Source organism: Acomys russatus, chromosome X (genome assembly GCF_903995435.1).
Source record: "Acomys russatus chromosome X, mAcoRus1.1, whole genome shotgun sequence".
Taxonomy (NCBI): Eukaryota; Metazoa; Chordata; class Mammalia; order Rodentia; family Muridae; genus Acomys; species Acomys russatus.
The window spans coordinates 124,146,610-124,160,232 of NC_067169.1; the positions used below are offsets into that span (position 1 = coordinate 124,146,610).

Here is a 13,623-nt window from a genome sequence, read left to right on the forward strand (position 1 = left end):
GTAGATGACATTCTCAACTGTTTGAAAGATCATAAGAATACTATCTAGCCAAGGGCTTTCTGATAAAGAACAGTCATAACTTGTCCACTCTCTCTTGCAACTTAATCCAAATGGGCCTATCAGTTACCTGGATAAGAAAACACCCCTGGGAAAGCTATCTGTTCTGAAAACTTTAGGGCTGGAGAGATGATGCCTCAGGGGTTAAGAGCACTGGCGGCTTTTCCAGAGGTCCTGGGTTTAATGCCCAGCAACCACATGGCAGTCCACAACTCTCTGTAACTCCACTCCCAGGGAATCTAACACACACAAGGTGTGCAGACACACATGTAGGCAGAACACCTATTCATATAAAATAAAATGTTAACATATGTTGAAAGAAAAAGAAAGAATAGTGTACAATCTACCTCAACAGGCATGTCAGCATAATGGTCTCTCTGGCCACTGTTTACTTACTCTTCAAAGTGTCTTATGCTATTTTATAATAATCTGTTTTCTACACTATGCTCTGTGTGTCTCATACATATTCAACAGCGATCCAAACTCTTGCAAGCAAGGTCAAGATACAGGTAAAACTCAGGGGTTAAAGTAACTTCATTAATATCTCTATCTAATAGTCTCTTAAAGTACATTTAGTAACAAACCAAAAATTTCATGTAAAATAGGTTTATTTTAGCAGCTTCCTTTTACATTATATGTATTTATTTTCTAACATAGATTAATATTTTGGTCTCTTTTGCATAGATGGCATATTTGCTAACTCTTACAATTGACTTTTTCATTTGCTGTTTGCTGCTACCTGGCTTGAAGAAGGGATAATAAATAAAACATGCTTGAGGGAAACATGAAGGAGAATTGAACTTCTCAGCACAACTTTACTTGGATCCAGACTTCAGTGCTAGGATTTCTTCCTCTTCTTTCTCAAATCCTGAGCAGACAAGAGATCTTCCCTTGGGATATCGAGCACAACACTTACGAAGTTCTTGGATGACAGCCTGACACTTTGATTCCATATAGTTGTTGGCTGAAAAACAGTAAACTCTTAGTAATGATCTCATGTACAAGGTAATTAAACATTTTCCAACATTTTTGCACTTAGCACCTAGAAGGAAGATACACCCAGCTCTATTGAATTCTTTCTGACTTAGAAATCAGGTCAAGAAGTAAAAGGGCAATTCACTAATACTATCTAATAGAAAGACAAATTACAGTTTATACATGGTTGAAAGCTGTTTTAATATATCATTTCTTTTTTAGTCAAGTGTCTTTGGCAGTAGTTTTTATACAATTAGTGGCCACTAGTTCTTTATTGTAATTTGATGAATTAGAAAAATGCATACAACCCACATGTTCATAGTTTCATAGGAAATTTTGATGACAAATTTAGTGTCTCCCCCCTTAAAATAAAATTGGGAGCTAATAATTTTTTAAGCTTTTGAAAGGTTATAAAACATAAAGGTAAGGGGAGTATGGCATGCGCTTTAACGTGGGTTCTTAGGTTAAATGTGCCAAGACCAACACCTGTGGATTGCTTAGTTCCTGCATTCCCCTTTTCTCAGAATTCAGTGGTCAGTTGGCCTCCATGTTCATTCTCTGAGGCACTGGAGATACAGTATGTGGTCAGGACACTTGTCAGTTTCCCAGTTACACAGACTGAGGGCCTCAAGTAACTAAGCATTCACCTGGCCACATATAAACATGGGCTAGTACTGGCTCAGGCCGACTGTATATACCAAAAGCTTTTGGAACAGGGAACAACATACCCTTCAGCCAGTCAGCCTGCTCTATCCTGGAGAAAGTTCATAGGCTGATGAGTACACACTCTGCTGCTATTAGACAGTATATTCTGTAGAACTCTGTTAAGTCTATTTGATCTATAGTACATTTTAACTCATATTTTATAAGTGTCCATATTTTAAAAAAAATCAAACCTCACATAAATACCTAAGAACGTATCTCAAGATTTTAGAAAAAACAAGAGTGAGCCAAACTCAAAACTAATAGATGGAAAGATAATAAAAATCAAGTAAAAAGTTAATGGAGAACACAAAAAACACAGAGTCAATGAAACAGCTGACTTTTTGAAAAGAGAAACAGAGTTGACAAACTAGCTAAACTAATCAAACGAAAGAAGATTCAGGACTGGAGAGATGGCTCAGAGATTAATAACACTGGATACTCTTCCAAAGGTCCTGAGTTCAATTCCCAGCAACTGCATGGTGGCTCACAACCATCCATAATGTGATCTAGTGCCCTCTTCTGAGTGATCCTTAGACTAGATCATAAAATACAAAGGGAAAGAATGGAGCTGGAGAGATAGGTCAACAGTTAAGAGCATTGGCTGTTATTCTAGAAGAGCTAGGTATGTTTCCCAGCACCCATACAGTGGCTCACAACTGTCTGTAGCTCTAGTTCCAGGGGATCCAATGCCCTCTCCTGGCCTCTATGGGCACCAACCACACATGTGACGCACAGACAAATGTGCAGGCAAAACACCCATATTAAAAAAAAATTAAAATAAAAGGAAAGAATTCTTCCAAATTCATTCTACAAAATCAATATCCTTAAAGAATATACATGTAGAAAGCCTATATTAACTACTTTAAAACTTAATTCAGTGACATACTTAAAAGAGTTGGTTTTGTTTCAAGGATGCAAATGTAGTTCAATATACAGAAATCAATATTTACAATATATAGAGTTAAGACAATCACATTAATACCTCAATAGATGTAGAATGAAGCCGTCAGTAAAATTCACCATCCTTTCATGTAAAACAACCCCGAAGAAACTAGGTATAATAAAGTTGTATCTTCACAGAATAAATGCTATATATAACAAACCTATATCATACCAAATAGGGGAAAACTGAAAGCAACCGTTTCCTCTAGAAAAGGGTTTCCATTCTCTCCATCATTACTTAATATTGTTAAGCAGAGAAATTAGCAAGAGAAATAAAATGAATACAAATAGGAAAGCAGGAAGTCAAATTATTCCTGTTTATAAATATGATTCTAAACTTAGAAAAGCCTAAGGCTCCATTGTAAGTAAGCTATAGAAGTGATAAAGTCAGCAAAGTAGCAGGATACAAAATTAACAAATAAAAATCAGTAGCTTTTCTATATACTAATAAACTCATTAAAGAAATCAATCAGAAAAACAATAGCCTCAAAAATAAAATGCCTATGAATATTCCTAAGGTGGAAAGAAAAGACTTTCCAATGAAGATTATGAAACAATGAAGAAGAAATTGAAGACAATAGGAAATGAAAAGAGCTTCTATGCTTAGAGACCTGTAGACTACTGAGACAATGGCAATACAGCTGAAGATGATCTACAGATTGAATGCATTCCCCGCCAACATACAAATAATGTTCTTCAGAAAACTAGAAAACAGAATCTTAAAATTCATATGGAAGAGCAAAAGACCTCGAGTAGCCAAAGCAGCATTAAGCAAAATGAATGGAATAAGACAAAGGGCCCAGAAGTAAAACATACAGTTACAGCCACCAGAGTTTTGACACAGATACCCTGAACTTGTTAGAATAGGTATGGATGGGTATCAAACTGAGGATCTCATGAATACTAGACAACTAGTCCTTTACTGAGCTAATTACTGCTCTCTGAGGTCTAGTATTAAAACCTGTCTATGTGGTATGTATGCATGCATGCATGTATGTATGTATGTACGTATTGAGTTTTTGAGATAGGTTGTCACTTTGTAGCCTAGGCTTGTCTTCAACTTGTGATCCTCTTGTTTCTTCTTCCAAAGTATTGGGATTATAAGTATACACAATCATGTTTGGCTCTTTTTTTTTATGTATACATGTAGTGTCCAGGATAGAAACTAGGGCCTAGCACCTTCTGGGCAAGTGCTCTATCCCAGAGCCATATTCTCAACTCTAAAGCAGTCTTTTTATGGAAGAGCTTTGCTTAGTTCAGTAATTTTTCTTTTGTTTTCATTTGGAGACAGGGTTTCTCTGTGTAATAGCTCTGGATGTTTTGGCCTATGTAGACCAGGCTGGCCTCAAACTCAGAGAGATCCACCTGCCTCTGCCTCCTGAGTACTGGGATTAAAGGCGTGGACCACCAAGCCCTGCTAGTTTAGTAATTCTTAACTGTGGTTGTGTACTAAAATCATCTGGTTAGCTTTGAAAAGTGATTCCTGCTTGGAGCCTACCTTCTGGAAGTCTGATTTAAGTGTGCTAGACAAGTCTTTAAAGTTCTCCAGGTAATTCTAATGTATAATTGGACTCAAGAACGCATAGCTTAAATGACATCAGTTTTTTGTATGTGGTGCAGAGGAGAGAACCCTCGGGGCCTTGTACATGTTAGGCAAGTGCTCTACCACTGAAGACAGCTTCGTATTCCCTACATTACATCACTTTTAATAGTCTAAACATTTCATGATACAATGGAGAAAACATTCATGATTAATTAATTATAGAACTGTTACATTTAAAGTTAATGAATGTTGTTGATAACTTAATTAGTTTCTTATAGTTAGTTGACAGGTAATGTAAAATACTCTTATAAACACTACCTTGTAAACATTTTTGTATTTCACAGGCTTGTTTCTGGCATGGATCCTTTTGTGGCATATCCAGAAAACTAAAACAACAACAACAACAAAAAGAATTATATATTTTCTCTTTTAGTTATAAAGACTTTGTAGCCTATCTACATGGAATTTTCTTCTGGGGCAAGTAGAATGAACTTAGAATTGTTGGAAAAATAAATGCACTAAAAATACTCTTTCTTCACTGATAGGATGAATCAACTATATTTTTATATCTCCATCTCATTAAGTATGGAAGATATAGATTACATGAAAAAGTTCAGTCTAGTCATCTTGAATATTATAACCCAATGTCGGAATGACACCAGTTTTAAAGGCCCAAGGCCTGGCTCTATGTCGAATAGAAACCCTTGGTAAATGATTAAACGCCTTGAATGGTTTTTTTTCTTTCACTATTCATGTCGATAGGAATTATACGTACCTCAAAGAACTGATGCAAGGACTAAACATGATAAAATATATAAAGTGCACAGAATAGTAATTGGAAAGCAATAAGAACTTAGTACATGGCAGTTATTATATCCAAGTGCTTTTTGTTTAAGACAGGGTCTCATTATGTTTCTTAGGCTGGCATCAAACTCCTGGGGCCAAGTGATCTTCCTGCCTCAGTCTTCCAAATAGCTGGAATTATAGGCATGCACCATTGCTCTGGGCCCGACTTATTTTAAAAAGCAAAACCTTACTTTAGTGTACATAAACTGTCATGACTGCTTTAATTCAGGGAATTCTTTACAAGCAGTATAAACACTTTCCCAGGACTTAGCAATGTTAGTTGCTATCACTTCTTGAGAAAGGTGTCAATTAAAGGTAACATTAACTTTAGAACTCATATGGATGCCAATTATGTAAAATATTTGTAATCAAAGAAAGAATTTAGATTCACAAAGTTTTGATGAGAAACTCATAAAAACAATCCAAAGAGACAGTTTCAGAGAGTAGAAAGGCATAGGAGCCTTTCCAACTAATTTCATCAGTACAAATAACCTTTTTCTCCCAGAACTCCTTAAGTTCTCAATGGATCCAAATTAGGTCAGTACTGGGATGGGAAACACCAGAACAAAACCCCAGATATTTACAGGATGGAAGAAGGAAAGGCAGGTAAATTTGCTGCAGGGGAAATAAGCGACAAATACATGTTGATGCTGCTAGAAGCTGCTCTCTTCTCTCTAAATCAGTACCAAGTCCTTGGTGATGAGGGCATCTGTTCTGTAGCATGTGCTGATTTTTGTGGGATTCACCAGATCCCAGGTTCAGTCGATGAAGTCCATTAAAGGTTCTATGGCAATTTCTTTCCAAAGGAGTCAATTTCAAGTTACATATCCTGACTAAATGCTTTTGTTGGCTTGACTTCTGTCCTGTGTAACCCTTTCTCTGTAGTGTCACTGACAGTGTTCTTCATGACCCTTCCTAAACATCTGTGTTTTTGAGCAGTTCAAACTATGCCCCCCCACCTCCCTGGGCCCAAGGGTGGGAGCACTGCAGTGGTGAATGAGGTGATTGCCATATAATGGATCGAACAAAGGAGTGTATCTTCCAAGAATTCCAGCACCTGAAAAAAAAATCATTCAAATTACACAGCTGAGTAGAGTGAAAACAAGGGAAAGGAGGAGAAAAAAAAAAATAGAAATACATACCAGGTTAATCATTAGGCAAAAGTTTCAGCAGTAGTTCCTGTACTCCCCTGACCTGTCAGAAAAAGGACATTTTATAAAGCACTCTATTATAAGAGCCCCAGTACAGGGAAAATGATTGAGTAACATGTATACCATTAAATGATGCTGAATCTGCCACAAGCGAGAGTTGTTATCCATGTAGCGCTCCTCTGGGTAGAGTTGCCACATGAGAGGTAGTTGGGAGGTAAGAAGGTGACTTGGCCTAGTTGCATCACCTAAGGGAACCTGAACTTGCTGGATTCGAGCCTTTAGAAAACTTGTCTCCTAATAGGAATGATCAAAAATAAAACCAAAGACATCAGAATATTGAGAATAAATCAAAACCAGATTACTTGAAAGCAAAATTTAAAAAAAAGAAAGAAAGCAGTTACCTCTTCCACCACAGCTACCCATGTGCGCTGATATTCGTCGCGGTAGATACCTTCTTGGTGAACCCAGAGACGATCGGGTGGAGCCCCCACATCCTCTCTTGCCATTCTGGGCTTTGGGTTCCAATTCTAGCCCTGCTTTTCTCCACCTAAGCCTGCAGCATCCGCGCACAGGACACAGGTGTGACTTTTGAGGTTTGGATGAACTCTCTAGTGAGCAAGGTGACCCGGGACTAGCAACCACCAACCAGAATCAAGCCTCACACATATCTATTTGTACAACTTACACATGTCAAATGGTATCTTAAGCTTTTTGAAAATCAAACTGAAGTGACACTCAAGGAAAGGCTAGCTAATGCTCACTTTCCATGGCAAAACCCTCAAGAATTCTCTATATATATAAGATCTGTGGGAAGATGAGATGAGAATTGCAGGAGGGTGGGCACTGGTCTCTCTTTTGCATTACAAAGCAGTATTCAATATACATGCCATATTCCTTAGGTAAATGCCACTCCCAGGCAGTTTACATCTTTAAAAAGATTTTCAATGATGTGTATGGATTTCTAAAATGTTATAAGGACAAAGGAACCAGCTGTCATTTTATTTAAAAGCCTTTTATACTAGCAAGGCTTATCCAGAAAGGGATTTCACTTTAGGAAAGATATTTAATGTAGTTTTATGACTTTCTGAAAGCAAATAATAGTTATCCATCTAGCTCCCTGTTTCACTGAAGCAGGATGTCACAGAAGCCTGTTTTTCCAGAGACATAGTTGCAAATTTTTATTCTACAAACTTAAAGGCAAAAAATATCTCTCTGCCCTTACAGTTTTAGAGTTTTGGATGGTAAGGAAACTCTCCATAATAGTCCTCCATCTAGCTTTGGCTCTCATAATTTCACATGCATTTTTAATGAAGAGGATCTCATAGAAACCACTCATAGGATCATGATGCAGATTCACTATATTTCTACCTTTACAGAGCACAAATACATCAATGGGTATCTGTCCCACAGTAGACGACCCCCCCCTTCCCAATAAGAGCTTTTAATGGGAAAGGAAATGAAGCACAGTTTGGGAGATGGTTAGAACCTTCAAAGTGATACTGTTCAGAACAAACCAGATGCCAACCATGATGTGGAATGAGAAGACAGAAATAAAGGAATGAAACTAAACATAGTCCTTATTTTCGGGTATAGCACCCTGGATCTGATTCCCCTCCCCCTACTTAACACTGTTTTCTGCTTATGCCGGAAAAGGAAAGTAGAAATAAAAACTATTGTCTCAAAATGGGTATATTGGTACATGCCTATAATCCCAGCATGCCAGAGGCTGAGCAAGTTTCAGACCAGCAAATTCAGCTAAGCTCTAAATTAACTACATAAGGAGACCTTGTCTCAAAAAAAAGAAAGAAAAAGAAAAAGAAAATAATATGGTCACATTTTTCTGACTAATAAATAGGTATCATAGTTATCCAATTATTTATTCCCTGAGTGATTATGACTCTGAACCTCTCCCTTCACCTCGATATAATCTTTTATTTTCAATTTATTCATGATAGAATCCTTTTCTATATGGCAATATCACCTCTTCTGTATACTCAAAAGTTATGAGTTATCTTGAATTTCTTCTCATTCAGTTGCTACCCCCATGTAACATTAGCACCATATTCAAACCAAAATTTTCAAATACCAGGGTTATTTCAAGCTGTATACTTTTGCTGTTCCTTTCTGTCTACCTAAATGTTTTATCACTTTCTTCATTTAGCAAATATAAGGTTCTACCTCTTGTCTAGAGATTTAGAAATACAACCCCCAGTAAATTCTAATACAAAAGTAAATACATACATACACACACACACACACACACACACACACACACACACTTTGAAAACAGGATCCAACTGTTAACGGTTTCAAGACCATCTCAAACTTCATAGAAAAATAGGTCCTAGCAACAACCAACATGTTGACATTTAAATTTCTTTTGAATAAAAACAAAACTTTATTGGTCATACTGACATTAAAAGGAAATAATTCCAGTAGAAGAGAAGGCAGATAGCATGTGGTATTCTGAATTACTATGAGGCACTACAAAATTCTCAGAAGAAAGACAGTATAGTGTGCTGCTGTGACTTTCAAAGGTTAACAGACTGCGTACTGACAAGATGAGCCTAGGAACAACACTCAGCGCAGTAGCCTGGATTTATGTGTTCTATTATTCAGAGAGCAAATTGCCCCAGAGGTAACTGTAGTGATTAAGGGACTGATAGGCCACCATATAACTAAGAAACCCTCAACACCCTCAGTAGAGAAATGCAAAGGCTGAGCAAAAGGCTTTCAGATCAAAGTCTATGAAAAGCACATGTTGGATGAATGGAACATCATCCCATAAATGTGATTCTTAGAACATTTGATCCCAACATTTTCCTTGGTCAAACAAGTTTGGGAATATTGGAGTTCATAAAAGCACATCAGAATGGTAAAAACTCCAACCAAGTTATACCATACAGAGATTTTATATAGTTTAACATTTCCCAAATTTATTTGACTAGAGAACATTTTTTGGTATTTGTTCACAAAAATCAAGATTCCCCAAACTAAGGAATATCTTAAAACTTCAGGATTAATTTAGTTAGAAGGTACAATACAATACATGGAATATAAACCTATGCAATGTAACTTAGAAATACTCTCGTTTCAAATTACAAATGTACCCCCAAATATGTTTATATGCCTTTACAGCTACCACAACCACTAAAAGAGATTCCTCCGTAGAAGTTGCCTTGATTCCAAAAGCCACACTGACCTAGTTTGTAAATTAGGTTCAAAATGAATGACAGAACACAGAACTTTCTTTGGTTATAATTTAAATAAAACTATCCTTTTTCCTTTACAGAAAGAATGGGTTTGTATCTTTTTCTTTAAAAGAGTATGGTTTGCTTTAATTTTGAGGTAGTAAAGTTTTTTTTTTTGTAATAAAGTTTTTAAATAGCACCAACATGTTGAATATGATAATTATTTCATGTCATTTAATATCCTCATCCAATTATAATTTCAGTTGGCAAAGAACATAGGCCCAGGTATCAGATTGGCTCATGAATGAATCTTGCTTGTGCCACTTAGAATCTTTGTGACCATCAGACAATCTAATTTTTCTCTATCTCAGTTTCTTTGAGATCTAAACTTATGAACATATTGGGTTCAATGATACTTATTAAACATTTCTCATGTTTAAATGTTTAGGTGCACTGGTCCATTTGATCTCCAGTCTTCATGGGCTCCTATGAAATGGGCATTAACATTATTCCCACCTAAGGGTGCTGACTATAAGGCACAGAGAAGTTAGATTAACTACTCCTCTATTTAGAGGTTGCAGAGCCTGATTCCAGTTGAGTCAGTTGAAACACACTATACATGTAAATTCTTAGTAGAGTCTTTAGCCCATAATAGTTTGCTATAAATGTCCATCGTTATTTCCCTCTCCAGTCAAATGTTTGGAGCTATAACAGGTAGCATGAATACTCTAGAATATGAGACTGACTAAAAATGACAAAAAAAGTACTTTTTTGCTTGAAGGTGGCTAAACAAATTGATAAATTCAAAATATCCCTTAAGCAAATGTAATAAGATGAGCAGTCCTTGCTGCCCCATCAAGGCATGACATGTTAGCTATGAACAGCAACTGAAAACAACATATGACATAAAATTGAAACTTAAAGAGAAAATGTAGCTAGGTCCATTTATACCCCTGCAATTTCTCCAACTATTTTCATTATAAGACTTAATCACGGAAAGATGTGGAATTAAGCATTAGGCAAAAACAGAGGCTGTTGGCATATATATTATACCACAGTGCCCTGAACTTGGGACAGTATTTGTGGGAACATTTGGGTTGGAACTGACTTGGGAGAAAAAACAAAGCATCAATACCTCTTCAAGTAGCGCCTTGAATAAGTTCTCTATCCAGTAGTGCCCTATCTATGTGGCTTCAGAAGTACAAATGGAGTTTAAAAAAAAAAAAAAGTCAAACAAAAGTATATGAGCTGTGGAGACTGTGTGGCATATATTTTCCTTTCATTTATAATCAGTATTAAATTCCTCATGTAATTGGTAAAGTTGTAAATTGGAAGATTTGTACATTTGTCCCTTAGCTCATTGGCATATTTTAAAATAAAATTAGTTTCACATATAAATTAAACCATGTCAGCCAGGCGTGGTGGCACATGCCTTTAATCCCAGCACTCAGGAGCAGAGGCAGGCGGATCTCTGTGAGTTCGAGGCCAGCCTGGTCTACAAAGTGACTCTAGGACAGCCACGGCTACACAGAGAGATCCTGTCTGGGGGGTGGGAGTGGGGGCGGAGACCTGCTCAAAATGAATTAACCATGTCTGACACCAGGAAAGAGATCAGAGAAAATTTGTAATTCACTGGAACTCTTTCCTTGATGTGATGCATTCAAACTTGAAAACTGAGGTCCCTTAATCCTTTTCTTGTATCAAACTAAACTAGCAGCAAGCAAACTGGAGTTACTTTTTCAGATACAGTGAAACACTGTTTCTGTAACAGGTTACTCACATGAATATAATGTTTCTTGGGCTAATTACTCCGCCTCCAGAACAGCTAGGCTAAAACTTCCAGGCTCCCCACCCCGGGACACTCAAGCAGGGATCGCGGTGTGAGCCCAGGACGAACCAAGGGGCATCCGGGGCCGAGGTCACTAGAACCGAAGTTAGGAGGTGTAGGCCAGCAGCCGGAAGTGGTCGAGAGATTCAAGGACTGTGACTTGGAAACAAAACAAAACAAAATAAAACCTTAACTGTTTTAGGACCGACTTTCAAAAGAGGCCGTTGTTGCAGCGATGTCGCCACAAAGAGCAGTCCCTGACGCCTGTAGGCCGCGGCGGGCTCTCCTCAACGGGCGGGCAAAATGGGCGACAGCACTACGGAGACTGCCCTGGAGCTACTAACAGCTCACGTCTGCCCCGGCGGGGAAACACCGCCTCCCCGCCGCCCCGCCGCCCCGCCGCCCAGCCGCCCAGCTAGCCCGCCGCCCAGCCGCCAGCCTGCCGCGTAGAATTCCTTTGCTAGCCACCACCCAAAGTCCCACTGCTTCGCCAGCCCAAACAGACCCGGGCGGGCGTCTCCCAGGTGCTGCTGGCCCGGCACAGCCTCCAGGCTCCAGGCTCCGCCCCCATGGAACCCGCTCGGTTGGGCCAGGGTTGGGCGGAGCGCGGGGCTAGAAGGCTGCGTCTGAGCACGGGGTTGGACAGGCTGCTGTGGGCTCTGGGCGGACGTGAGTAGAACAAAGATGGCGGTGCAGGTGGTGCAAGCTGTGCAGGCGGTTCATCTTGAGTCTGACGCGTTCCTAGTTTGTCTCAACCATGCTTTGAGCACAGAAAAGGAGGAGGTGATGGGTCTATGTATAGGGGAGGTGAGTAGGTTGGCCAACCTGGCTAAAATTCTGCTGATCCCTGTGGTCCCTGAGGCGGCTGGGAGGCCACAGGACGTGATTTAGATCCTTTCAGTTTTCTGTTGCTGTCGGAGGGTCCTTTTCCTCTCGCCCTCTGACCTACGCTTATGTTACTGCAAACCCTGGGCGGTCTGCATGAGCCCGCGGGGGTGGGGGTGAGGGTTATCATACCACTGATTAAAACAACAACTCAAGCCAGAAACCTATTCTGGTATAATGAGGGTATGGAGGTATTAGGAAACAAGTCGCCCATATTTACAGCCTTTCATCTCTCCACCAGTTTTCCCTATGAGAAGCAGACTTATCACTAAAGCATTTCAAAGTATAGCCAAGAACTCAGGCCAGAACGGTTACGTGGACTGCAAAGCCTCTGTTGTGGTTAAACGTTACAGAGCTGTGAAAGTAGCCGACGAAATACAGTAGCGATAAAGTACTTAGAACACATTTTCCAGTTTTTCATGCTGCTGTGGGTGAACATATGGCTTCATTCTCATGTAACTCTGCATCCCTATAACTAAATAAATGTGTCAATAATGTTCTCTGCTCTTTCCTACTCTAGCTGAATGATGACATAAGGTAAGCCTATATTTGTTTATTTACACCATATTATAATCTCTAAACTGATTCTAGTGAAGAATTGCAACAACTTTGGAAATAGTATTTATACATTGTATCTTAACAGTATGGAGCCCCCTCATTATAATCTGAGTTTCACCACAATCCTGAAGATTCATTTTAACCTTATATCATAGCATGATTTTTATTTGAGATATATGTGCTCCTATATGGAAAATCTGGCTAAAGGAATCAACATTGTAATTGAACCTGTAAAAGTTCTTACAAACAAAATGTTGTTGGAGCTACAGGAGTCCAATTGATTACCGCATGATGGTTACACGAATAGAACTTTGTTGACTGAAATAAAGGCAGCTTATTAAAAATGACTATCACTATAGTTGACATTTGGTTCTATTGCTTTCTATTTCTTGCTTTATGTGTTTTATATTCTCTCTTCCCTGGAATGTCAGGGACATGTCAGTAACTTTCTTTGTGGCAGATAATGTCCACACACTGTAGGCTTTTTCTTTGTTGACCCATGCCCCCATTTAAATCATCAGTGGATTTCTGTCCCACCCCAACCCAGCCCCTGTGAACCCTACAGTGATCCCAGAGGTCCCTAGTAGCTTGAAAGCGGGTCCCTGTTGTTTAAACTGCAAAGCATAGTTTATTGTTTATCAGGCCCTCTCCTTAATATCTGCAGGTATTAAGGTATCTGTTCCTTTTCCCCCTCTTCTGTTTCAACTAAGGTTGCATTACAAAAACTGTTCATCATGCAGGGCGATGGTGGTGCACGCCTTTAATCCCAGCACTTGGGAGGCAGAGGCAGGCGGATCTCTGTGAGTTCGAGGCCAGCCTGGTCTACAAAGTGAGTCCAAGGCAGCCAGGGCTATTACACAGAGAAACTCTGTCTCAAACAACCAAAACCAAACCAAACCAAGCCAAACAAAAAACTTGTTCCATCTTATTTTTCCGTGACTT

At 38.9% G+C, this 13,623-nt stretch overlaps 3 protein-coding genes across 6 annotated transcripts in view; 1 reads left to right on the forward strand and 2 right to left on the reverse strand.

Moving 5' to 3' along the window:
* Window positions 1-636: 636 nt before the first annotated feature.
* Cmc4 (C-X9-C motif containing 4) lies at window positions 637-11,339 on the reverse strand. Of its 3 annotated transcripts, none has more exons than XM_051141706.1 (3): window positions 5,755-5,899; window positions 4,541-4,608; window positions 637-1,021 (listed from the first exon to the last, which is right to left on the reverse strand). In XM_051141706.1, exons 1-3 carry the CDS (start codon window positions 5,775-5,777, stop codon window positions 873-875), a joined length of 240 nt encoding a protein of 79 aa, XP_050997663.1. In that variant the 5' UTR covers window positions 5,778-5,899; the 3' UTR covers window positions 637-872. The 3 variants fall into 3 exon arrangements, with proteins under 3 accessions (XP_050997663.1, XP_050997662.1, XP_050997664.1); XM_051141705.1 differs by having other exon boundaries at window positions 5,653-5,787; XM_051141707.1 differs by lacking the exon at window positions 5,755-5,899 and adding an exon at window positions 11,191-11,339 and having other exon boundaries at window positions 639-1,021.
* Window positions 5,977-13,623, reverse strand: part of Mtcp1 (mature T cell proliferation 1) — a 53,544-nt gene continuing 45,897 nt past the window's right edge. Inside the window, exons 1-5 of one of the 2 annotated variants that reach the window (XM_051141703.1) lie at window positions 11,191-11,336; window positions 6,621-6,772; window positions 6,343-6,513; window positions 6,211-6,262; window positions 5,977-6,125 (exon numbers count right to left, since the gene is read on the reverse strand). In XM_051141703.1, the coding sequence (XP_050997660.1) occupies window positions 6,215-6,262; window positions 6,343-6,513; window positions 6,621-6,725 (324 nt within the window). In that variant the 5' untranslated portion in view covers window positions 6,726-6,772; window positions 11,191-11,336 and the 3' untranslated portion in view covers window positions 5,977-6,125; window positions 6,211-6,214. Of the gene's footprint in view, window positions 6,126-6,210; window positions 6,263-6,342; window positions 6,514-6,620; window positions 6,773-11,190; window positions 11,337-13,623 lie in introns of those variants that run through there. The other variant, XM_051141704.1, reaches the window with a different exon arrangement.
* The window catches only part of Brcc3 (BRCA1/BRCA2-containing complex subunit 3), a 30,825-nt gene continuing 29,062 nt past the window's right edge, over window positions 11,861-13,623 (forward strand). The window contains exons 1-2 of the mRNA XM_051141709.1: window positions 11,861-12,045; window positions 12,644-12,660. Coding sequence (XP_050997666.1) covers window positions 11,923-12,045; window positions 12,644-12,660 — 140 coding nt within the window. The 5' untranslated portion in view covers window positions 11,861-11,922. The remainder of the gene's footprint in view (window positions 12,046-12,643; window positions 12,661-13,623) is intronic.